The 27,657-nt window shown below is 41.3% G+C and overlaps 1 protein-coding gene across 1 annotated transcript in view; it reads right to left on the reverse strand.

Moving 5' to 3' along the window:
- Positions 1-27,168, reverse strand: part of LOC146389524 (uncharacterized) — a 54,445-nt gene extending 27,277 nt beyond the window's left edge. The window contains exons 1-4 of the mRNA XM_084910685.1: positions 27,017-27,168; positions 14,754-15,098; positions 424-759; positions 244-342 (exon numbers count right to left, since the gene is read on the reverse strand). Coding sequence (XP_084766811.1) covers positions 244-342; positions 424-759; positions 14,754-15,098; positions 27,017-27,053 — 817 coding nt within the window. The 5' untranslated portion in view covers positions 27,054-27,168. The remainder of the gene's footprint in view (positions 1-243; positions 343-423; positions 760-14,753; positions 15,099-27,016) is intronic.
- Positions 27,169-27,657: the final 489 nt, after the last annotated feature.

The raw sequence follows: 27,657 nt of genomic DNA on the forward strand, positions 1-27,657 counted from the left end.
TTACATATGAAAACTCGCTCTCTCTCTTTCTTTCGCTTGCCCGCTTTCTCTCGCAGGCGTCACTCCTAAAACTGCCCCCTCTTCCTAACAACCAAATGTCACATGTTGCCATATCATTTTTTTGATTGGCTGTTTGAACTCTTTCAGCTTCTGGAACAAGTTTGTGTGAGCCACAGTCAAGGAGCCACCAGAGGACACCTGCTAACCATCGGCATTATGGGTAGTGTAGTAGGAGACACTCACCTGATATGAAATAGTGCTGGAAATGAAATAAAAGACCTCCAGAAACCACAAGAAGAACCAGGAGAACCAGGAGAGCTGTGGCCCAGGGTGGAAACCGTTCTGTGGAGAAACAAAAAGAAATGCATGACCTTTGACCTCAGTCTACTATACTAACCTCTGATCTGTTTCTACTGCACTGACCTCTGACATAGTTCATCACAACTTTCTGTCTCAAGATGTCATTGTCCCTGTAGATTGTGCAGATGTATCCTCCACTGTCTCTCTCTGTGGGGTATTTCAAGGTCAGACTGAGGTCTCCAGTTCTCAGCAGGTCGTTGTTCATCTTTGTGCGACCACAGTAAAAGTTATCCTGTTTCTTAAAGAGGTCACTTCTGTTTGAATACGCATGGACAACTATCTGCTCCAGGTCAGAGCGAGTCCACTCCACTGTGGTGTCTTCAGGAAGGTCAGCTGTTGTTTTGCAGGGCAGGATGACAGAGTCTGACCCTTCTTCCACCTTCACCTCCACCTGTTGGTCTGAGACAACATTAAACCACGATATCAGTTATAGAGTTTTCTGTGGACAACCGATAGTGGGCTTTACACAAAAAACCTCACTGGTCTCCATCTGGTACAGGGGCCCACAGTGAGTACTGCTTCCCACCATCACACTAGGTGGCAACATCAGTAGTCATAGTAACTGAACTGAGTATGTATATTCTTGACCTGTAAACAATAATATAATATACAATTATAAAATTAAAATGATAAAATTAAAATATAAAAATTAAATCTTATAAAATTATAAAATAATTCCGTTTGACTGTCTTTTTTTTGAATGACAACTAAACTGGACGACTGCATAAGCCGCCACAGCCCTACAGGACTGTTTTGACAACATGGTCCGGAGTATATTTGCATAAGGAACAGACTTTGAGAGCCACACATCTGCCGTACTCTCATACGTCAACTTCTGTACTCAGAGTTTAAGAACAACAAAGACTGTTAAAGTGTTCCTAAACCAGAAGCCATGGCTTAACAGCGAGATGCGAGCTCTACTAAGGGCACAGGACTGTGCCTTCAAATCAGGAGACCAATTAGTCTACAATCAATCAAGAATCAAGAAAACTTTATTTGTCACATGCCTTGCAGTGAATTCTGAGTGTTCACGGCAGTCGCAAGCTTCTCCAAGATCTTATCCGTGCTGCACTCAATGAGCCCATTTGAGAACATGCCTCGTCCCATCGTTTCAATCCCAGCGGGCAGCCTTGTGGGGGTTTGAACAGCCGGTTCCGCTTTCTTAATTCTTCGATAAGCCAGGGCCAAGCCAGCTCCGATCAGCAAGAACCCTGTTATCATGGTTCTGAATAGGTAGATATCTTCAGCGTCTTCGATCGACAGTCCCGCCAGGCACACGATCCTCCATTTTTGCCACCCGTCCATCGTGTATCCGGCAGGGAAAGTACCTCCAGGACACTCAGGCTCACCCGAGCCCAGACTTCTCATTGAGAAAAGGGTGTCAATTGCATTCAGGGACCAGTTGATCAAATCCATAATTCCTCTTTTAGGTTTTAGAGAACAGACTGTGAGAGAGTGTTCCAGGGAAAAGTAATACAAAAAACACGAGACTAGACAAGGACACAAGAGGCTAAGCAGGGAAGCTAAGGGAGGGGAGGAGAGGAGAAAAGTGCGACCGCCTTTGCCAAGAGCCAAACGAGAACCAAAGAAAGAAATACAAAGAGGTATACCAAGGCTTAAGGGGATTAAACAAGCCAAGCGTGAATACAAACAGTGCAGTGAGGAACACTTTAACACAAACAACCAAGAAAAATGTGGCAGGGGATCAAGACACAAAGACAATCTCACAAAAACAAACCTTCCGGACATCACCTTACCTGACACCCTATACCAGTTCTTCGCCCTCTTTGACCAATAGAACAGGAACTGTTTCTCTCTGTTTCCGAGAGAGACGATGCCCCCATCCAGCTGGAGCAACATCAGGCCAGAACCACACTACGCAGAGTCAATGTGAGGAAAGCAGCTGGTCCTGACGGAGTAGCAGGAAGAGTGCTTAAAGCATTTGCAGACCAATTAGCAGAGGTTTTCACCACCATCTTCAACCTCTCACAGCCGGAATGATCTCAGCCAGCATCATTCCAGTGCCAACAAAGGACACAGTCAGCTGCCTGAATGACTATCGTTCAGTTGTTCTAACAACCATAATCACCAAATGTTTTGAGAAACGTATCATGTCACAAACTTCGGCTGTCATCCCTGCAGACCTCGATCCATACCAGTTTGCATACAAGGCAAACAGGTAGACAGAAGATGCCATAATAACAGCTCTTCACACAACCCTCACACACCTGGACAGTAGTAACACCTATGTGAAAATGTGGTCATGGCAAAGCTTGAAACCTCGATCTTCCGCAGCCGGTTACCAAGACTATGTAAAGTACCCTTAGAAGGTCTACTCGATAATGTGAATGCAGCACTATGGACGATACCTACTGCCACCATTACTGACACTAACAAGCCGGTCTACACTATGGCAGCAGTGATCAGTGAGATGCTTGGCTACAAGTTGAATAGCCAGAAGGAGCAGTGCCCTCCATGGAGAAGGAGACTAGAGGCTAAGATCAAGGTAGCACAGAGGGCGGTTAGCCAACTATCGGAGCTGCAGAAAGATGTGACAAAGAAGCTGCCTGAGAAGTACAGCAAGCTGTCCATACCTGAGGCCTTGGAACCTGCCAAGCATTGACTCACATCCCTGGCCAGCCACTTGAAGGGGTACACCAGAGATAGAAGGCAGGAGAATAAACCAGCTGTTCTCCATGGAACCAGCCAGGGTGTACTCTCAGTGGCAGAGAAACAATATGAGAACAGCACCACCAAGGCTGGAGACGGAGCAGTACTGGAAGAGCATATGGGAGAAGGACGCAACCCATAATGGAAATGCTCAGTGGCTAGTGGATCTGAGGGCAGACCACAGCAACCTGCCTGAATAGTTACCAGTAACCATCACCGTGGCAGACATTCAAGAAAGGGTCTCCAATATGAAGAGTTGGACAGCACCAGGCCCCAACATGGTTCACGTCTACTGGTTGAAGAAGCTGACTGCACTCCATGAGCGTCTGGCAGTACAAATGACCCAGTTCCGACGAGAGACATCCAGAATGCTAACCGAAGGTTGGACAGTCCTGATCCTCAGGGACCCACAGAAGGGACCGGTCCCATCCAACCAATAACCTGCCTCAGTACCACATGGAAGCTCCTGTCAGGCATCATAGCGGTATGCTAAGCATACAGGCCAGGGTGAGTGTCAGACAGTTGGTAAGCCACCAACTGCTGACTGGTGAGTGTCAGCACCACAGTCCAGGATGAGACAACGAACATCCACGAATACATCAGGAAGATGGCCCCAACTGACCGCATGCTCAGTGAATACCTCACGCAACAGAAACCCAAGAAAGAGGAGGAAAGCGAGGAAATACCATGGAAGGACAGGCCTCTGCACGGCATGTTTAATATGAAGGCAATAGGCAGAGTGTTACAGCCATAGCCTTAAAGAATGTAGAATCATGGGCATTGTAGTCTGTGCTGCAGGGAGAATGGACTGCCATACCCGTTATGTGTCTGTGAGTGCAAGGGAGGGAGAAAAAGGGGAGTGGAAAAGTACGAGTTGTCACCAACCAGTAACGGGAGATGGAAGCATGTAAATATATTAATAACCACTGCAGCAAAAAAGAGTGCCTGACAAGCCCAGTTGTAAGTAAGCTATTAAGACTCGACTGTACGCTGTGTTTGTGTTTTCCTCCGAAACAATAAGTTCCGTTGGAGCAGCCTTTCAACGCCTCTCTCCTGTGTCTCGCTAGCAAATTTGACCCAGACAACAAAGTAGAGCTAGTTTTCGGCTACGAGCCCGACATGGAACCCGACGTATTAGCCAGAGGTCCCTTTACTACGTCTCGTAGCCGCAGACCTGTTTTATATACACGCGGAATAGTTTTCTATAGGAAATCGCTGCAAAAAGTGCAGCCTTACCTAATGTCCACCCCACTGTTACTCATTTTATATTAAGATTTAAATATCTAGTTGGTATTGGTATGGCGAGTAACCTTCAGTAATAGTAATAAATCGCACATTAATAGTACATTCATGTAGTTGTAAATAGCATGATAATATATTAAGTAATCCAAAGTATTCAGAATACGTTACTCTCATTGAGTAATGTAACAGAATACGTTACAAAATATGCACTGAGCCCTATGAGGAGTACGTGGTGATAATGGAAAGAAAAAACTCCCATTTAGCAGGAAGAAACCTTCAACAGGCTCTGGGAAAGACATCCAAAACCTGCTGAGTGTGAGAGGGAGAAGAGACAGAAGAGAGTAAGACAGACCTGACGGACTCAGAGCATGTGGGTAAGAAGACATGTATATTTCAGGGATGTTCAGCGAAGCCTGATATTAAAGCAGAGATAGTTTCTGTTACCTGACTCTAAACTTGGTGATTTTACTTATCTCAGAATTGTACTGCTCTTTGAACACAAAATGACGTGCTGTAAGCACAGAAAATCTGTTGATAAAAATTCTACTTAGTTGTAATTACAAGTAGTACATAATTATTAACACAAGCATGAATTATTTCTACAAAAACATTTATTTCAGAAACCCATCCATCCATTTTTTCCGCTTATCCGGGGCCGGGTAGTGGGGGCAGCAGCCTAAGCACAGAAGCCCAGAAGTCCCTCTCCCCAGCCACCTCCTCCAGCTTGTCTGGGGGAACACCCAGGCCAGCCAAGAGATGTAATCTCTCCGTGGGTCTGCCCTGGGGCCTCCTCCAGGTGGGACATGCCTGGAACACCTCACCCAGGAGGCGCCCAAGAGGCATCCTTGTCAGATGCCCGAACCACCTCAACTGGCACCTTTTGCTGTGAAGGAGCAGCGGCTCTACTCTGAGCCCCTCCCGAATGTCCGAACTTCTCACCCTATCTCTAAGGGAGAGGCCAGCCACCCTTCGGAGGAAGCCCATTTCTGCCGCTTGTATCTGTGATCTCGTTCTTTCACTACCTACAGCTCATGACCATAAGTGAGGGTAGGGACATAGATCAACCGGTAAATTGAGAGCTTCGCTTTTACACAGCACTCTCTTCACCACAACAGACGGGTACAGCGTCCGCATCAGTGCGGCCGCAGCACCAAATCCGTCTGTCGATTTCCCTTCTCCCGTCACTCGTGAACAAGACCCCAAGATACTTAAACTCCTCCACTTGGGGCAGGAACTCGTCCCTGACCCGGAGTGGGCACTCCACCCTTTTCCAGCTGAGGACCAAGGCCTTGGATTTGGAGGTACTGTTTCTCATTCCCACCGTTTCACACCAGTCCAAAGCAAGCTGGAGGCCATCACCCGATGAAGCCAACAGAACCACATCACCCGCAAAAAGCAGAGATGAGATCCTGAGACCACCCAAGTGAAAGCGTTCTGCCGCTTGGCTACGCCTAGAAATTCTGTCCATAAAAATCCATCTAATAACCAACTCGCAAAATAAAACAAAATAAAAACAAACCAACAAACACGACACATCATGATACAGACTTATAATTTGCACCGATGTTTTTTCTAAATTCTATATGCGAAAAGTGAGCGCGAGAGCCCTCGGTGCGCCTGCTCGCTGCTGAAGTCAAAGTAAACTTTATTGTCATCTCCGCTACATACAGTCCAGTATATAGAGAGACGAGACTACGAGGCTCCAGTTACAGCAGTGCAAGTAAACAAACAATATATATAAGAAGAGTAAGAAAATAAATATACACTTTAGGACTCGGGATAAAGGGATCAATAACAATTTAAAATTTATAATTTACAGTTTGATGATTTAAAGTCTCACACAACCTGTCGAAAGGGAAGGGGGGCCGGCTGCTTCCAAATAGAGCACATTTCATTCATAATGTTGTAAATCCAAGCCCATTTTGTATTCATGATTTGAATCCTGGGTTGTGCGAAATCCCAGAAATAAATCCTAGACAAAGTGAATCTGCGAACTAAGGTGTAGGTCTGTTACGTTATGTTGTGGTGATCCTCTGGTTGGGGGATGGGTGTTCATACTGGACTGCAAAATTAAAACCAATGGAAGATGGACAAGAAAAGTTCAAAGCCATCAGGTGCTCAGTTTAGAAAAAAGAGAAAAGAAGAGGAGGAGAAACGAGCAAAAGATACAGGTAAGCAGATGTGTGATTGGATAATGGCAGGTCAACCTGAAACAATCAGAATCAGAATACTTTATTAATCCCTAAGGCAATTATGTGGGATACAGTTGCTCCAAGAAGAAATGGTAAAAATAGTAACAGTAACAGACTAAACTCAATACAATACATTATGTTACAGATTGTACACATTTAAGAAATAGCACTAATATATACAGATCACTCAATTATAAACATCAAGGATTAACAGAGTGGATTATAAATAAATATCAAGAAAATTGACAAGAATATTACAGAGTAGAAAAGAGCGTGTGTAAAAAGGGTGTAACTATTGCAGTGTTCACAGTGTGTTAGATGGAGGAGTTGTACAGGGAGATGGCCACAGGGGGGGGGGGGCGCCAGAGGGAGTGTTTGGCCGGGGCGCCAAACAGGCTAGGACCGCCACTGTGGGTCACAATCAGCCGGGGTTTCGGGTGAGCTCATTGTGCAACCCGGCCCAACCCTATCATGCGATTTCCTGAGGTCAGATGGCCCAGGACGGGCGTTAAGGCGTCACTCCTCCTAGAGGAGTGAAAGAAGCCATTTATGTCCACTGTGAGTGACCATCTTTGAACAGAGGCGGTGGCTTACGACACCAACTGTCTCCCATCTATAATCCAGTTTTGAGTTCCCTTCCCAGACGCCTTAACGCCCACTCACATCCTGGGCCAAAGACCAAACATAACAATAAAAATTAATAAAAGTGTCAGTTACCCACAGAGTTAAAAGCCAGGGAATAAAAATAGGTTTTTAATCTGGACTTAAAAACTGGCACTGATGTAGCTTGTCTAATATGGAGAGGAAGACCATTCCAAAGCATTGGGGCCATAACAGAGAATGCCAGGTCTCCTCTAAGTTTCAGCCGTGACTTAGGGATTGAAAGAAATAGCTGCAAAGCTGACAGAAGTGAACGAGTGGGGACATGGGGCTTCAACAGATCAGACAAATAAACAGGAGCCAGACCATTTAAAGATTTAAAACCCAATAAAAGAACTTTAAAACGGATCCTGAATTCGCAGCCAATGTAGAGAGGCCAAGACCGGAGTGATGCGCTCGAATTTCCTTCTACAGGTTAAAAATCGTGCCGCCGCATTTTGCACTAGCTGCAAGCGTGACAAAGTGCCCAGCCCAACCCCTATTAAAAAGGAATTGCAATAATCCAAATGTGAAGTAATAAAAGCATGAGCAACAGTTTCCAAGTTACACTGGGAAAGAAAGGGCTTGACTTTCGATAGACGCTTGAGGTGATAGAATGCTGATCTTACCACCCCATTTACGTGACTATGAATGTTCCCTCTAATTTTTCATGTGTCTGAGCGAACGCAGAAACTCCCTGAGCGATCCCTTGGACCACTTTGAGCAACAGCAGACGTGTGGACTGTGGTCACGGCAGCATTGAATCCATCCAAGTTACATGGTTTATTAAAATAATCAAATTATAGCATTTACATTTATGTTAGACTACTTTTAATTAACTGCTTCAATTTAAAAAATCTCGTTCATGACCTGTGTAGTACGTTAACACTATTGGAAATAAATGTAACCCAGTGAGTTTACACGACTCAGTAATGCACTACAACAACGGTCCCCAACCCCCGGGCCTCGGACCGGTACCGGTCCGTAAGATGTTTGGTACCGGGCCGCGAGAGTTGAGGCTCAGGTGTGAAATGTATAGTTTTCAGGGTTTTTATCGGTTTTCAGTGTTATTTTGTTATCGTTTTTATCGTTTACTCGGTTTTCCTGGGTCTTTTCACGTGTGTTATGAATAAATTTTCTTTATTTCGGTACCGGTACTAGTTTTATTTTGTTGTATTTATCCGCGACACCTTAAAGGCCGGTCCATGAATATATTGTTGGGCATAAACCGGTCCGTGGCGCAAAAAAGGTTGGGGACCGCTGCACTACAACATTGTTATTGTTAATTGAGATTTATCATTACTCTGTTAATCACTGAGTTGAGCTAAAGTAAATCAATAATAAAAGATAACTAATATAAATATAAGAATAAAACCCCAAAGAGTACATTTAACACCCCTACTGGTTAGGAAGGAACAAGCCCCGCCTTCCCCTGCTCTGTACTGTCACATTTGCTCAGACACAGAGAGAGACGGAGGTGCACGAGACCATTGCTGATTTTCACTGCCAAGCTTGTTGCTGGAAAATAAACAAAAACTTGATAAATTGAGCAAATATCCATACCGGAGATCTGCATGGACCTTGGAGAAACAGACCTGATTTGTTGTGAACATTTTGGACTTTGGAACCATCGCGATATGCACGGGTGTGGATGAAGCTGACAAGATCCTCCTTGAGAGTTGAACATTAGAAGCGTGCTGGCTAGGTTCTTTTTTTGTGGGATCGTGAGACCTGGATTTCTTCCTGACGAGGAAGATGGCGAGCCTTTCCCTTTGAACCGAACCACAGCCATTCCGAGTTGGCCCAGAAGGGCAGGTTGCTCTTCTCTCACGAACAATTGCAACAGTGCGGTAGGATGAAATCGCACCAATCACAAACTTTTGACCTTTTGGATTTGACTTGACTGAACACTGACTATTAAGCCGGCAAGACTGACATATCTGAGCTCAGATAGGATTCTGGTTATTATTATTATTGCTGTTACTGTATTTTATTTTATGTTTTCATTCCTGTTTATGAAGTGCTGTTTAATTGTTGCTATATAATTCAATACAATTCAAAGCAACTTTACTTGTGGCTCCAGTCATTCTTCTGAACGCAGCTCACTTTATCCCTCTTACGAGTCTAGCTATTGGCCCATTCTCTCCATCTTATTTTAACTTCCCCGACCCTATCCTGTACTTGGCTACATAAAAATAACTTGAACTCCAATTTTGAAAACACAACTTTTTTATTTATTTTTTATAAAGCTCTGACTTGTATTATGACTATGAGTCTGTGGTCTGGGAGAGAGTCCTGTAACTCAGTCTGCAAAATACAGTATATAATGACCAATGATGGGCAATTAATTATATAGTTACTTTTTCAAAAAAGTAACTGAGTTTTGCAAACAACAAAGTTTTTTGCAGCTGTTTACCTAAAAATGCAGCCAAGGCATTTTTTTAAACAAACATTTCAAAATATTTACAGAACAATCAGCTGTTCTGCATCAAATCTGATGCCACACAGACTATTTGTGCCACTCCAAAAAATAATTTCTGTCCACTATGAGATAAAGGAGAAGATCAAAAGCCTGAAACCTGCAGTTGTGACAACAGGAGATGTATCATTCCTGTAACACCTGTAACATTCAGTAGTCGCCTCATTGTTCTGACACACACAACAAAACTATTGACTACACTACACACTAACTACACAAGATTTGCGCTAAACGTCGCACATCTCTCACATCTCAAACCACCGCCGTCACTCCTAAAACTTCCTCCCGTTTCTTAACAACTAAATGCATGTAGCCATATCATGTTTTGATTGGTCGACATGGTACATTTTTCGACGAATAGGAAAGGGTGGGGTTGATTTGTTTTTGTTTTTGCTCAAAGGCGGAGAGAGCTTTCGAGCGTTTTCCTTATAAAACGGCGTTTGTACAGTTTCTTCACGCAGTAAATATAAACAACAATAGTATTCAGGAAGAAAACCAAACATTGATTTTATTTTTTAATCATAACTCTGGTTTTATGTGGCCTATCAACACAATTTAAACTAGCATAAAGTCCGTCAATTGTTCCGTCTGTCCTGCTCACATCTCCAAAGGTTGTACACGTTGTCATTAACGTAGCTTCACTCCACATCAGCCACGCCACTTTGCTAGCTAAAACACCGGTGTCGGCACATAAGGACGCTGTCATAGCCTGTCAACGACATTGATTAGCTGCGTATATACGAATGTAAATTGTGTGATTGGCTGGACTATGGGATAAAGTGGCATCGTTCTAATCCCATACAGGAGCAGCCAGTCACTCACTGACTAACACTGCAAAACAGAATTGTTAAAGTTTTAATTTTAATTTCAATTCAGGTTAGATTTTTTTTGTGCGCAGAGGCCGTGCCAGCAGTGCGCAATTGCACACGCACGCAGCTTAGAGGGAACATTGGTGACTATCAAGGGTAAGTGCAGAATCAATTTTTACTCCTAGATTTGTGATCGAACTCTTCAAATGAGGAGTCAAGGCAGCAAAATCAAAAAATCTAAATCAACATCTGGAGGGTTAGAAAAACGATTTGGGCCAAATAAAATCGGTTCCGTTTTGCAATCATTAAAATTTAGAAAATTTTAGCCATCCATGACCTAACATCGCTCAAGCAGTCAAGCAGAGGTCGACTAGCAAAACGATGAGAATGACTTAAAGGTAAACAAAGCTGGCAGGCATCAGCATATAAATGGAATGACACTTTATGTTTTCGAAATATCACGCCAAGAGGCAGAAGGTACAGCAAAAGCAATAATGGCCCAAGAATAGATCCATGTGCCACACCTCAAAGCAGAGGGGCCACAGAGGATGAAGCCAACCCCAACTTAACACAAAAACTCCTGTTCGAAAAACATGACTTTATCCATAAGAGTGCCAAGCCAGAAATTCTCACATAGTGCTGTGAGCGGGAGATCAGCAAGTCTTTATCGACTGTGTCTAAAACAGCGGTCAGGTCCAATAAGACGAGCACTGCATATTTACTAGGCATGGGTATCGTTTAGGTTTTATCCGATACCGGTGCCAAACCGGTACTTTTGAAACGGTGTCGGTGCTTAAACGGTGCTCGAACTGGTGCTTAAAGAATGGAGAACGTAAACTTTGTCCAAAAACTGCTTATCTTTTTATTTTTAGCAGTCTCTTTTTTTCTGCAAAATGATAACTAAGTTAGCCCTTTCTGTTGACACAACATACCTCCTTTGGTTGGAACCTGTGCTTAAACAATGAAAAACACAAACGTTGTCCTAAAAGCTCTCATGTTTAGATGTTTATTTATTTATTTATTTTTCTGCAAAAAGATAATCATATTAGCCATATCTGGAGCTATACGGCTAAGCTACTCATGCAGAGAAGAACGGCTGCTGCTGCCATCATCATCATCCGTCGCCATTTCTGCTACACTGGCAGGGCTAGGGGCCAGGACTCTCCTCTTCATGTTCTTGGGGGATGTTGCTAACTCCGGGTCCGATAACAGGCACCACACCAACAGTCGATGTGCTCGGTGTGAGGTCTCGCAGCACGCTATCAAATACAGTTCATTTCTCGGCTTTAAAAAATCGCTATGCGTCGCCAGGTGTTTCATCAGATTCGAGGTGTTACCTCCTTTGCACAGTATCACAGTATCACCTTAAAGCACTTGTTGCAGGCTGCTGAGTTTGCATCTTTTGCTGTGAAGTACAGCCAGACTTTTGACTGCTTCACCTTGGGCATTTTTAATCTGTAGCTCTGCTCTAAAAGAACATATGTACCTGGGCCCGCCTACTATCCTTGGAAAGGTAAAACGATTGGCTAGAATTCAAAGTGTATGACATCTCAGGAAAAATAAGCACCGAAATGTGCGCTGCTTTTCGGTCTGGTTACTACCGTTAATGTCAGGATACCGGTACCCATCCCTAATATTTACCACAGTCTGTCGCTACCACAATGTCATTCATAACTTTTACGAGGGCTGTCTCCGTACTGTGAAATGACTTAAAGCCAGACTGAAAGATTTCAGACAATTGAGAGTCATTCAGATAGTTCATCAACTGAATATAGACAATCCTTTCCAGGATCTTACTCAGAAAGGGACGCTTAGAGATAGGTCTAAAATTTGACATGACTGAACTGTCTAAGCCTGGTTTCTTAAGTAGGGGATGTATAACTGCATGCTTAAACTCGCTAGGTATTTGACCAGTCAAAAGACTGGTATTGATAATGTTCAAAATGTGTGGTTCAATGGTGGGAAATACCTATTTGAGAAAGCACGGAGGAACAACATCATTCGGAGAACCACACGGTTTAGCATTTAACACAAGTGTCTCTAAATCAGGTAGAGCAATTGGTAGAAAAGCAGAAAACAGACTTGAGCAAGAAACATGCATGGCTGGGTCAGCAGTAGACATAGTGGGAGGTCTCAAGCTAGCAACCTTGTCCACAAAAAAATTAATAAAATGATTGCACATAACCTCAGAAGACTGCAAAAGAACATGGGCTTCAATATTAAGTACAGAATTTATAGTGTTATACAAAACATGAGGGTTATGCAAGCTAGCAGCAATAAGTTGAGAAAAATAGGAGTGCTTGGCGGCCTTTATTGCTCTCTGATAAACTTTCCAGCTAGTCTTCTGAGCTTCCAGACATACATACAGTGTGTCCTTTTTCCACCATCTTTCACATCTCCTACATTCTTTTCTAATGGCTCGGGTAGAATCAGTTAGCCAAAGACTAGCCTTGGGCTTGCACTGTCTGAAACTTAAAGGAGCAACAACATCGAGGACAAATTTACAAGGAGAATCCAAATAAGAAAGTAATCCATCTGAGGTGGACAACTCAGGAGGATAGGACAGTATCTTGGCAGTATCTGAGCCAAAAGCACAATAGCATCGAACAGGTACAGCCCGTTTAACAATAGGATTAAAAAGAACAATGTCACATAAAATAGGCATATGGTCAGAGAATACAGCATCCTCGACAAGTACGTTACGGACAGATAAACCATGTGATAAAACCAAGTCCAATGTGTGACCAAGTTCTTGAGTGGCACCTTTAACAGACTGAACAAGATTAAAAGAGTCCACTAGATCCAGAAAGTCCTTGGCTAAGGGCTTCCCCGAGCAACAGATATGTATATTAAAATCACTGAGCAGAAGGATCTGGTCATACAGTTATGCACGGTTATGCACGGTATGCAGCGGAGGCAAGTGGCCTAGTTAACACAAACAGAGTTCGAAACTGGTGTGTTGATGGGGATAGCTGCTTAAAGTTAAGATGTGCCTTAAATACAACAGCTAGCCCTCCTCCGCAACCAGAAACTTTAGAAAGTGCGCTTAACTCACCGGATGGAATCCAGGTTTCAGTCAGACAAAGAAAATCCAGTGCATAGGAAGAGAAAAATTCCTTCAAAATGACGGTCTTAATTGCCACAGATCTCGCATTAATTAAACCCAACCTAAGGGGAACTGGGTCGGGAGCTTCCGAGGTAGTAACAACCAGATCCACCGGTTGGAGGTTTGTTCGGTCCACTCCACGCCAGCACAGATGCTGAAGAGGAGGGGATTTGGCAGAACTCGTCTCGAAAGATCTAACAACAGGAACCAGCCAGGAGTCTACCGAGTGAATGGCACGCAATGGCACCAAGAGTCATGGACAGAATTGACGAACGAAACAAAGTTCATGGGGAAAATAAGAAAACTGGATTCTTGCTTGACAAGGCAACCTCCACAGTTACCTCGTCTCCTGCGTCGCTTCAGGTGGCAGAGGTAAAGAATGCCAGTACAGTGGTAAGTCTTTCAAATAGGGAGGCAGGAAGCCTTGGTTGTCACTTTCAAGCCGAGCTAAAACTTGGGTGGATAAACCTACTTCCAATAATGTCTGGTGAACATAAGACAGTGACATGTGGCACAAAATTAACTAAAAACAATAAAACAAAACAGATAAAAGAGAGACGGCATGCCAAACACACAGGCATTATCTTGAGAAAATCAAGATGGCAAGTATCAAAACTCCAGGTTTTGATACTCAAGGGTTTGAGTTTTCACTCAGAAAACACCGGGCCAAAGTCAAAATAAATCAAGTCTGGACTTGAGAAAAAAATCTGTTCATGTGGTAATTTTTGTTTTTTGGTTAATAACTTTTTGTGTGCAAAGTAAACTCATATAGTGATGAAAAACAAAACTAGAGGGTTTGAAACAGCTTTGTTAAAAATGCCTTCCTGTCTTTAACGGCACCTGGTAAATACGATTTTATAAAATGAACTTTCATAGGCGGGCTAATAATTTGTCCTCTTCTGTAGTGTGTATAACTTCTAACATCTGATCTAGTGTAGGATAACATATTTGAGGTATTCATGTCAGCAGTCAACTGTCGTAGACAATCTTTGATAAATGTAATGTGTTAAACCTTAAATTTAAAAAACCTACCCTTAAGGATACTACAGTTACTAGCTACACTCTGATTTACACATCAAACTGATACGCACACATATTCGAGTGGTTCCTAACATGAGCATAATATTTACATCAGAACTACATCAGGACTAATTGGAATCAAAATCTCAGTGATCAATTTTTGCTTCAGTTTCTAGGATTAAAGCTCAGTATCTGTGAAGGATCTTTGACCTGTACACGAGGTGTTTGTGGCTGACCTTTGACCTGCAGCTGGATATTGTTCAGTCTCCGTTCTTCTCTCCCAGCACTGATGGAGCAGGTGTAGATGCTGCTGTCAGTCTTTGTTGGTTTTGTCAGAGTAAGGCTGAAGTCTCCGGTGTCCAGAGCATCAGGTCTCATTGATGTGCGCCCGCTGTAAAGCTGGTTTTGTCCTCTGAGATCGTCTGTTTCTTCTTGTCTCACATGGACAGATTTGGGATTGAGATCACTGCGAGTCCACATCACTCTGGGAACCTCAGGTGTCATACCCGAGTACTGACAGGGCAGCCGGACAGATCTTTCCCCCTCATTCACCTCCACCACAGCCAGGGCATGCTGGGAAACTGAGGACACATAAATAAAAACACAAACAAATTCCCATTGATGACATCATTCACAGCTGTAACCCTCAGGAGGCAAAATTCATTCAGGTTAATACTGTGTAATGTTACATTATTAGTGTATATTGATTACATAGATTCATAGTAACTGATGACATTTCTAACACTTTAACAACAACAGCTAGTTAATTTACATAATGTGAGTAATAAAAACTTCTCATCTCCAGGGTTGCGCAGTAAATAATTAAATAAAATTTTAAGCTATCTGGACTTGAGTGCTTTTTTGTGACTCCGTTTTACTTTTACTCCCTACAATTTTAAACAAATATCTGAACTTTCTACTCCTTACATTTTCAAAACAGACTCGATATTTTGTGGAGTTATTATTAGTATTTCATCACTGAGACCCTTTAACCGATTTAAGCCTGAACAGAAACACATCGAAGCAAATCCTGTTCATTTATTAATCACCAGGAGATATCACACAAAAAGACGTGTCAAAGTCAGGGGTTAAAAGTGGTTAAAGGGTTTTTTTGTTTTTGTTTTTGCCACAACACCTGAACGACTGCAGGTGTTGTTAGTTGCAGTACTTCAGCGTCTAGCTAGCTCTGCTGAAGGGGAGCAGGCATAAAGGGAGTAATATTTTTTAGTGTCAGGTCATTTCGGCTGATGGATTTAAATTAAAGAACAGTGTGTGACTGGTGCACAGTGGCTGTGGTTTCATGGCCACAGTTAGCTTACATCAAGTGTAGCAGAGATTCATATGAATGACAAAGAGCAGCAGGTCAGCTGATCACAAGCCTGTAAAAACAATCATGGTGTTTGTAGGTAGAACTTAACAAAAAAGCATTTTTCTGCCTAAAAAAGTAAGTTGTCTGCATGTACACGTTTCAGTAAGTTGACTAATCAATGTTAAAAGTCAGTGCAACACAACATTAAAAAAACACCTCCTTAATTTCCCATATGGAAAAGATCTATATAAATCTTATAAAGTCTGTATCTGTCTTGTGTGAAACTTGTATGAAAAGCATGCAAGACTGAAAACAGATATAAGATCCCTTGAAAAATTATATATTATATAAATTATATTATATGAAACTTGTATGTTTTGGATACTTCCTAAAACAATATATGAAAGTAATTAGAAAGTGGCCACTTTCATGAGTAAATCATATAAGCCTTATATGATTTACTATACGAAACAAGCCAAATCTGATGCAAGCCTTTTATAAGTTTTTTCTATTTCTTTTCCATATGGGTTAAATGTTTGAGTACATTGAACAAAATAGTTTTGTGATCAATCAATAACAAAAATTATTAAGTTTGTGCAACATGTAAAAGCGAGTATAAACAGCCTTCATGTTTGAGGAAGGATGCTCTTGCTCTTGACGAAGGCAGTCGCACTTTTCTCCTCTCCTCCTCTCCCTTAGCTTCCCTGCTTAGCCTCTAATGTCCTTGTCTAGTCTCGTGTTTTTTGTATTACTTTTCCCTGGAACACTCTCTCACAGTCTGTTCTCTAAAACCTAATAGAGGAATTATGGATTGGATCAACTGGTCCCTACATGCAATTGACACCCTTTTCTCAATGACAAGTCTGGGCTTGGGTGAGCCTGAGTGCTGAAGATATCTACCTATTCGGAACCATGGTAACAGGGTTCTGGCTGATCGGAGCTGGCTTGACCCTGGCTTATCGAAGAATTAAGGAAGTGGACCCGGCTGTTCAAACCTCCACAAGGCTGCCTGCTGGGATTGAAACGGCTGCTGTGAATACTCAGAATAAGACCTCTGAATGCAGACTGGATACATCTCGGAAGGGCTAGCTCGGAATAACATCTCTGGGCGCAAATTGGATGACATCTCGGGGAGGCACACTGTCGTGACTTCTCAGAATCGGCTCTTTGAACACAAGAATGACAACATCACAGAACGAAAGTATGGCGAAGCTCGCAGCTCTCCAACGGGAGATTGAAAGACCAGTGTTGGACTGTAGAACTGCTTTGAAATTCATATGAGCTGTTCGCACTAAAGTAAAAAGCACCATCACTTCATGCGGATACCCCTTGGCGCCAGCTGCAAGGCTGGAGCCGAACAAAAACACCCTGATAACGACTGTGTTTAGTCTGTTCCTTCCCATTCTATGCAAGGCCACCTGGGTTGGCTGAAAGACTGTTTACTTAGCCTAGCACTGTCTCAGCTGAACTCTGGACACGCACACACATACACTGATATGCACACACTCATCCCCCCTCCCCTTCCAAACGCCTTCGATGCTTGTTCCCTCTTGGGAACACGGCAGGTCTGAGCCTGCGCTGGAATGGTAGCGCTGGGCAGGATGGCTGCTGTGTTTGCTTCGGATTACTCCTCACCCCCCACCCGACCCTGTGGCTTGTCACGTGTTCCATAATGTTGTGCTGTGGACATTTATGTGCTTTTTGTGCAGAGGAGTTTTTTTGTTTCCTGTTCTCATGCTGTCCTCCCAGGAGCCCAGCATGAGTAGAGGCCTCTTTTTTTCCTCTTGTACTTTCCCACTGTAGTGTATATTTCAGTGCTTTGTTTTCTGTAACGCTACCGATCTCCGACCTGTATCCCCATGTGATGTCTGTGTTGTGTGTGTAAGGTCGGGGGGGGGGGGGGTCCTATTTCACTGCAGGGCAACCTGCACGTGGTGAATAAAGCCTTGATTGATTGATTGATTGATTGATTGATTGAGTTGCCCACGCACTGGACCATAACGAATAAATAATTAAAACTACCGTAAAAAGCAAAAGAAGAAACAGAGGTTGGCAACACTACCTGGTAAGTTTCTTGTTTTATACTCTTCTATTATTATGTACTAGTTGTATAAGTTTACTGTGTAAGTTTAGTCTGACAATGGCAGCTACATGATGTAAACTGAAACTTAGCCATAGCCTGTTATGCTAGTTGATACTCTACAAAAGTAAAAGGCATGGTATTTTTTTCTGTTATTGCTTAAATCTGTCACTCTGGTGGTTACTTTGGTTAGCCATAGGTTTGTATGAGACCATGGATACATCACAGGGCAACCCCGTAGCATATGTTTGTATCATCACCGGCACAACAGCATTCTTCTTGCTTTGTGGGAGTAGAGGTGTGTTTTCCCGAGAGTGTGTTGGGTAAGTTAACAAAGCACTGAATTCTAAATAGATGAATTACAAGTTATATTTGTACACTTTAAAATGTCATCTTTAAAGACATGAAATTTGATGGCTTTAATCATAATTTAGCAGAATAGAGTTGTTGTTTTTTTGTTTGTTTGTTTTTTTAAAAAAAGGTTAGCTAGCCATTTCTTTTAGCTAGCAAACGTGCCTCACAAATAAGGCAGTACATTGTCAGTTTTTCCACTTATAATTAAAATTTGTCACTTGTCAGGGTACAATAAATTGTTATCAGGAGAGAGTCCAGCCATTTCCCTCATTTTGTATGTGGATGAGTTTGAAATGTGTAATCCACTTGGCACCTCAAAAAAAAAGCGCAAAATTACAGCACTGTATTGGATTTTAGCTAATGTACCACCATTGCTCAGGTGACATTGTGTATTACATTAACATTTTGTACTATTTAATTGTGTCTTTCTTCTTCTTCTTCTTTTTCCACAGATGAATAATGAATTCTAAAGGATCACCACTTTTAACTTGGAAATAACATTCATAAAAACTGGACCAGTATTCCCTGGGCTCTTCAGAAGGAGGTGATGCAAAATTTAAGATCAAGCGCATCAGGAACATGCTGCAAGAGGTAATAAAAAAAAGTAACTGAATAAAACTGATAATCTTACTCAACAAAAGTTAAAGATGTAATTCTTTATCTCAGGAGCATTGCTGGTTATGTTTTACTTAAGAGTGAATAAGTGATAATCAGAGGTGGACATAGTAAAAATTTGCTGAAGAAAACATCATTCAAAATATGTTTTTCTGTTTTCTGTGTTGAAGAAGAATATAGTGATGTATTTGTAACGTAATGGGTAACTGAGATTCAAGAGAAAAAAATGAAACTTGGATGCGTAAGTATTTTGCACCTCATAAGTGAGTTGAAAAGACGTTAATGTAACTTTTGGTCGCATTATTGCAAACGGAGGTGGTTAAATTTAAATAGATACTATCGATGTCACAGGTAACTTGAGAGTTAAATATTGGTCATATTACAGAAAATATGAAGAGAATAACCTGAGGTAATAATTCGGAGTGTTACAAGTACAGTGGCTTGCAAAATCCTTGAAATTTCCCACATTTTGTCACATTACAGCCACAAACATGAATCAATTTTATTGGAATTCCACGTGAAAGACCAACACAAAGTGGTGCACACGTGAGAAGTGGAACGAAAATCATACATGATTCCAAACATTTTTTACAAATAAATAACTGCAAAGTGGGGTGTGCGTAATCATTCAGCTCCCTGAGTCAATACTTTGTAGAACCACCTTTTGCTGCAATTTCAGCTGCCAGTCTTTTAGGGTCTGTCTCTACCAGCTTTGCACATCTAGAGACTGAAATCCTTGCCCATTCTTCTTTGCAAAACAGCTCCAGCTCAGTCAGATTAGATGGACAGCGTTTGTGAACAGCAGTTTTCAGATCTTGCCACAGATTCAGTTTGGTGTTCCAACTTGATTCACTGTTGCATGACTTTGTTTGCATGTTTGCTGTTAAAAATGTATTGTTTTGTCTTCTCTTGACCTGTTGGTCAGTTTAGCTGTGTGGTTTACAGAGAGTGGACATGTCTGATCATTTCCTCCCACCTTCACTGTCAAACAAAAATGTAACGCTTTATCTCAAGTGATCATCCACTCACCAAAGACTTCTCATCCTACCTCGATAGTTTTGGCTTTAAACAACACATAAACTTTCCTACTCATACTAAGGGCCATACTTTGGACCTAGTTTGTTGCTCTTGACTTACTCCTTTTAATTGCAAAGCTGATGAACTGCTAATTTCTGACCACTTGCTTCTTTCTTTCAATATCAAAATGACCTTTTCTATAACCAAGAACCTTCGTACCATTTCTTTTCGGAATATTAAGAAAATCAACCTGATACTCTTTCTTTTGCTTTCTCTAGTCATTTGCATTTTCATAACCTGCTTACCCAAGAGGACTTAGTTTCCTATTATAACTCTAGTCTCAATAGTATTCTAAACTCTGTTGCCCCACTCAAAACCAAATCTGTATCATTCTCTCAGTCAGCACCCTGGTTTACAGCTGAACTCAGGCTCCTGAAAGCAAAAGGACGACGACTTGAATGCCTTTATAAGAAAACTGGTCTGAATATCCACAAGGAAATGTTTAATAATCATATTATGTATTATAAGGAGTGTATTAATCAAACAAAATCTGCTTACTACTCCACCATTATCTGTTCAAAAGATGACTCAACCAAGATACTGTTTTCACTGTTCAACTCTTCTTTCAGGTCACCAGATTCTTTACCTGTTCATCTTTACTCGTCCTCCTTTTGTGATTCTTTAATGTTATTTTTCATTGAGAAAATTCACAAAATACACCAAGAACTGGTTTCCGAGGTTCCATTTAGCTCTTCCTGTGTAATTCATCTCCCATCACACTGTTTTTCTGCTTTCCAGCTCCCCTCGGTTACTGATATTTCAGATTTCATCTGTAAGTCAAAACCTTCTACTTGTCAGCTAGACCCCATTCCTACAGTTTTGGTTAAGGCATGTCTACCTTCTTTGCTTCCCCTCATATCTGCTATCATCTGCTCTTCACTTACCACTGGAACTGTTCCTGCTTCCCTCAAAATTGCCGCCATCACCCCAATATTGAAAAAAAACTGGTCTAGATCCCAATAATTTTGAGAATCGTCGGCCTATTTTCAATCTACCATTCCTTTCAAAAATTCTTGAGAAAATAGTTGCCACACAACTCCACTCACATTTAACTAATAATAATCTGTATGAACAGTTCCAGTCTGGTTTTCACCCCTCCCATAGCACTGAAACAGCACTTATAAAAATAACCAATGATCTTATGGCAGCTGACTCTGGTTTACTTTCCATTCTTATTCTCCTCGATCTGAGTGCTGCTTTTGACACTATTTTTCACTCTATACTTCTCAGTAGGCTAGCCTCTATTGGTCTCTCCCATACTCCACTAGCCTGGTTTAAATCATACTTGTCTGATCGCACTCAGTTCATTCAACTCAAATCCTTTACTTCTCAGCCCTTCCCTCTGACCACTGGCGTGCCCCACGGATCTGTCCTGGGGCCCCTTCTTTTCATTATCTACCTTCTACCGCTTGGACATATTTTCCGTAAATACAATATCCATTTTCACTGTTATGCCGATGACACCCAGCTTTATCTGTCCACTAAACCTGATTCTGCTCTTCCCCCATCCTCCCTTACCCTCTGTTTAGCTGAACAAAATTCATGGTTCTCTTCTAATTTTCTCAAACTCAATAGTAATAAATCCGAGCTCCTCTTGGTAGGGACTAAATCGACATTATCCAGAACCAACAGTTTCTCTATTACTATCGATAACTCACCGGTCTTCATTTCTTCCTCTGTGAAAAGTTTGGGTGTCATCCTCGACAGTACTTTATCTTTCAATTCACACATTAATAATGTTACTCGGTCTGCATATTTTCAATTGCGCAACATTAATCGTCTCCGTCCTTTTCTCACCCCACATGCCACTGCCATTCTTGTCCATAGCCTTGTTACTTCCTGGATTGATTGCTGTAATTCACTTCTTTTTGGTCTTACTCAAAAATCCATCCACAAGCTCCAACGCGTCCAGAACTCTGCTGCCCGTATCATCACCAGGACCCCTTCTGTCCACCACATCACTCCTGCCTTACAGCAGCTTCATTGGCTCCCGGTCAAATATCGCATCAATTTCAAAATACTCTTGTACACATTTAAGGCTATTCATCATCTCTCTCCTCCATATCTCTCTGATCTGGTTAAGATCACTGCCCCATCTCGTTGTCTCAGATCTTCTTCTTCCCTTTCACTCTCCGTCCCTTCCCCCCGTCTTGCAACCATGGGGAGCAGGGCTTTCAGCTGCTCTGCTCCACGACTCTGGAATCCCCTACTTCCTGATTTAAGAAATATCTCTTCCTTCTCACTCTTTAAGTCCAAACTCAAAACCCACTTGTACAAAATAGCTTATCCCACATAACCTCTCCACTCTGCTATTTTATTTGTTTATGTCTTATGCTTTTATGATTCTGTAAACTGCTTGCTTTTATGTTGCTTTTATGTTGCTTTTATTCTACTATGTACAGTGTCCTTGAGTGTTTTGAAAGGCGCTTTCAAATAAAATGCATTATTATTATTATTATTATTCAAAGTGTTTCCAGTGCCAGCTTCCTAAAAAGTAAAGGTCTGGTATAAGAACAGAGATCTAAATACCTAGGCATCTGTATATATGCTGTCTTCAAGTCATATTAGATGCAATGCAACATACAACGTTCAGTGAGCTTGTGGAAGTCTGGCAATGGATCTGTCTGTCAGTAATTTTCTATTTTGTCCACCCCCTGTACCTTTCCTATTTCTTTGCGTGAAACTGCATGTTTACTGTGTTGACTTTTTTTCTGTTGTGGCCCGTTGGCCTTTATCCAGGTTTTGCACTAAAATTCTCATGCCTGAGCTAACTTATCATATTTATCTTTTAGTAAAGATGCTATGGACTGCAAAGGATACTGGGCGCTTGGAGGCAGTTGCTGGACTATACAAGCTATATGATTCCTCTTTTCGAACACTGCAGGGGTCAGGGTGGCTTTCTGATGAGGCAAGAGAACTTGTCGTTATTGATTCTAATTTTGAAGTGCTGCTCCTTCTGCAGTCTTTTCAGTAGAGATACCATTAATGGTTTAAAATGTGCGGGTAGGTGGGGGAGTTTAGATAGCAAAACTCTGATAATATTTCTCCCATACACTTCAATAGCAAAGAGCCTTATCAACCACAACACAGATGTTGTGGCATCTGTGAAATCATAATACCCAGTTCCAGTATATCCAGAAATAACCTTTATCAGCAATTATATTCCTTTCTAAGTTTTTGTGTGCAGCACTAAAATAGTTACATCAGAAATTGTTGCTGTTCGTGTATAAACTCAGTAAACAGGTAATTGATGCATACCTGCACTGTCTCACTGAGAGACAAAAGGCAAGTAAGAAATATTCTTAGCCCACTTATTTAGAATTCTAAAAAATGTATTTACTGTATGTTCTATAACATTTTTGTATACTTATACAGAATGCTGTACACCTGCTGTGTTCAGTAGTTGCAAGATCATTGTTTTCTGGGCAGTTTAGAAGCATCAGAAAGGTAAGTTGGAAGTTTAGAAGTGATCCAAAAAGTGGACTCGTTTCTCTTTCCGAGGACAGAGTCTGTTTTTTTAACCCTTACAAGCTCCTGGGGCCATTTTTCTTTTTCATTTTTTTTCTTTTTTTTAAAAATTTTAAACTATTTTCACTGATTTGAATGGAACATAGCCAAATTTGCCAAAGGATATATATTTTTATTATTTTAGAATTACGGTCTCAGTTCATTAAATTAGCTTAAAATGGCTGAGCTACACAAAAACTTACACTATTGATCCTAGGGACAAAAACTGCCCCAATGAAAACCATGATAAACATTTTTCATTTTTCAGTCCAAATTTATTATAAGAAAAACTAACTCATTCCTTTAACGTTAGGATTTCATCTTAGACTAGTGGCCTTAAATTCGTAATTTTTTTTTTATCTGTCCGCCATTTTTCCACATTTAAAGCACACATCAAATGTGCCCCTGCAAATAAAATACTGATGGATCAAAATCAATGTTGGTGCCAATCTTTGACCAATATAAAGGCCTAATCATAATAACAATAAAATATTACTTGAAATGTATTTTATAAAAAATATTTAGGTTTTTTGTTTTTTTCGGCTAAAATACCAGTGCGCTTATGTAAAGAAACTGGGATTTAAAGGGTTAAAACCCCAAAATATATAATTAATACTTGATATGAATATTTTAGGCAGAAGTAGTTTTAAAAGAGTGACTCATTTAAAGTGGAAAAAATATTAATATACAACATATTTAGGGCGTGGCTGTTTTTTGGCCTTAGGACCACGAGTGTAACTATATTTGTAAACACCCTGAGACGCATGGTACCTAAGTAAATCAAAGTTATTCTAAACTTCCAATCCCACAGATAAAGTTCCCAGTTGAAGACATGTGGCTCTGCCCTGTGAACTTTGGTTCACACTGGATTCTTGTGGTATGTGTTCATTTAGTTATTAATTAGCGTAATTTGTTGTAAAGCAGTTTCTTGATGAATGTGTTATTCTTAAATTGGTTTTCATTGGCAAAAACTATTTTGCTTACTAATTTATTTATTTTCTTTAGATTGTCAACATTTCTGCAAAGAAAATACAATAGACCCCAGGGGAAAATTCTTCACAACTGGAGGTATGTATGATACTGAGGTATTATTGTTTGAAAAAACATTTCTCATTTCATTATGAATTGCTTTTTCAACTAGGAATTTCTTGAGGATGAGAGGGCATGAAGACACCCTGGAGTGGCAGTTGCAGACTCTGCGACACAACAAGCAACAGGATTCCAGCAGTTGCGGAGTTTTACTGTTAAAAGTACTTGTACAAATGATTTAATTTATTGTTGACTATGATTAAGAGTTTACATTATAAATATGATAAATCTTACAGTTTGCAGAAAACTGCCTTGCTTTTGGAGAAGTCAGTGGGGTGTTAACCACTACGAAAGCAGTTGTGCTGGAGTGAATGGAGATAGCTTGCACCCTACTTGAACATTGAGGTAAGTCCAGTAATGTCCTTATCATGTTAGAGTGTGTACTTCCAATTTAAACAGTGCTTTTTAAACAGCATTATTATTTTTTCTTTATTAAAGCTGCACTTTGTGAAAAATATATTTAATTTGTTACAAATTAAATGAAAATCTGTTTTTTTTTTTATTTATTTATATTTTTTATTAATTAAAGAAATGTTTGAACAACAGCAAATAAAAATGAATGTGTTTTAGGGAACACCGAGGACTACTGCATTGTTTGCTCTATGTTTCATGCTGATTGTCACGTCTGGGGCAGCAGTCGTGTGGTGGAGTGAATGAGGACCCTTGTTGCAGACAGCGGCGGAGGTGCGAGTTTGTTTACAGTGCACAATAACAAAGGCGAAGGCAGAACCGAACATAAACCTAAACTGGGGTAAAACTAATAATGACAAAACACGAAACCATAACTCACAAGGTCACACGCAGGGAAAGACATAAGGAGGAACGCAGGGAATAGAGAGCTGAAACGGAGAGCAGGATGTGGAGCAGAGAGATGCAGAGATGACTAAATGACGCAGAATAACACAGACGAACCGACGGGGAACACAGGTAACCAGGCACTATATATACACATGCTGAGGAACACAAAATGGCAAACCGGAGGGAGGCACAGCTGATCCTAATTACACAGACGAGACAGGGAGAGCGCAAAACGGAACACAGAGGAGTCACACATGGAACTACGAAGTAAAACAGGAAGTATACACTGACAAAACCAAAAACACGAAACTGACCAGGAGCATAACTATAACCAAAGACCTAGAACATCCAACCCCAAATACATATAGACAGAACCCCCCAGAACATAACATAATAATAATGATGATAATAATAATAATAACAATAATAATACTTAGAATAAACACAAAATGCTGGGCCAACGACCCAGGACCATGACACTGATGCTGACCGCAGCATGATTGAAATGGTCAAAAAAACCACAACAACACATAAGTCTTATTATCATTGCTTGCTAATCATGCTTAAAATGTTATCTAATACTATTTACCAAAAATAATATGAGCCATTAATTTTTCCTTTCCAGGTGCAGTGTGATTCTTGTCAAAGATGGGCACATTTTGAATGTGCAAAATATAAAGAGAGCAACCTTGAATACAAATGCAAAAAAAGTGAGGAAAACATGTAAAATGTTCTAATAAAAACAGCTGTCTTTTTCCCTCCGTTTCTTCTTCTATTCTGTTTTAACATTAGATGAATGTGTGCTGGAAGCACCTTTTGATCGTGTGATTTGGCCATCAGAACAACCTACCTATAGATATGTACGATAAGGCATAAATCACGTAAGGAAGTATATTCTGATAAGGTAGCACGGATTGTGTGGAATTGTTATACAACTCAATAGCATTAGATTGCTGCATTATAAAGATTAGCAATAGAATATTGTTGCATTGAAGTATGAGAGGGTTATCTTAAGGTCAGGTCTTCTTGTAAGGGTAGGTTTCTGTGTAGCTCTAAAAGAGAAGTAGTCAGGCAGGAAGTAACACTTACAGGAAAGGGTGCAAAACAAGCATTAACAAGTATCTAACACCACTGGAGAAGTATAAAGAAAGATATAGATCAGTGTAGAATGGAAAGCGGAACTTAGTAGCGAAGCTTAAGGTGCATAGAGAGTTCATGTAAAGGCCACCCACATAGAGGAAGTGAGGGCATGTGCAGAGAAAATAGAAATAGAAGTTGGGGAAGATGACCATACAAATGTTTTTATTGAAATTGTGCATGAAGAATGGGGTAACAACACAGAGTACTAAGAACACAGAATAGGGAGATGCTGAATGAGGAACTCTGAAAAAGTATAAGTGTAACGGATCCAGGGACCGCCCCTCGGATCTGCAGCAGGCTTTTATGCTATACACGTCTCCCAAGTGCATGGTGAATAAAATTGTCGAATTCCGTCAATTGATAGACGTGACTATAAATTTACGCTACGACAGGATGTTTTGACAAAGTAGGACGTTTTTTCAGAACACTGGAAACAGCGCAGACATGAGGCTACTTTACCTGAGTGTAACACTTCCGCTCACAGAGGACTGTCTGCGGAGCTGCTGCAGGTTAAACAGAGACTTTCTTACCGTTCATGAGGAGCAGGAACACCACCAGCGTCTTCATCCTCCTTTAAAAACAACTCAAACCGACATAAAGTCCCGTTAAATCCTCTGCTGACCCAACAAACCCACAGCTGGACAGACCTGCAGCTTCCAACCACCCCCACACACAAAGTTTACTTTCGGTTTAACAGGAAGTTAAACCGAACAGAGGAGGGGGACTCTACATCTACATGCACGAAGGCTGATGTAACAACAGCACTGTTGTTGACAGACGCTGCTCTCCTGACCTGGAGTTCATGATGGTGAGGTGCAGACCCTTTTTCTTGCCTAGAGAGCTAAGTGCTGTAATAATCACGGCACTCTATGTAGCACCGGACGCTAATGTAAACACAGCTCTCTCTGTGCTGCTAAATGCCATCACTTCTCACCAGAGCGCCCATCCTAATGGCATCCACATCATAGCAGGGGACGTTAATAAGGCAAATCTCAAGACTGTTTTACCAAAATTTTACCAGCGTGTAAAATGCTCAACAAGAGGGGAAAACACTCTGGATCATGTGTATTCCAACATCAAGCACGCTTACAGAAAGTGCTTGATGTTGCTCCTGCACCCAGCATACACCCCCCTCAGACGGCAAACAAAGCCCATAAAGAGGGCCATCACC

Source organism: Perissodus microlepis, chromosome 3, assembly GCF_051167445.1.
Source record: "Perissodus microlepis isolate ML-2025 ecotype Zambia chromosome 3, ASM5116744v1, whole genome shotgun sequence".
In the NCBI taxonomy this organism is placed as follows: Eukaryota; Metazoa; Chordata; class Actinopteri; order Cichliformes; family Cichlidae; genus Perissodus; species Perissodus microlepis.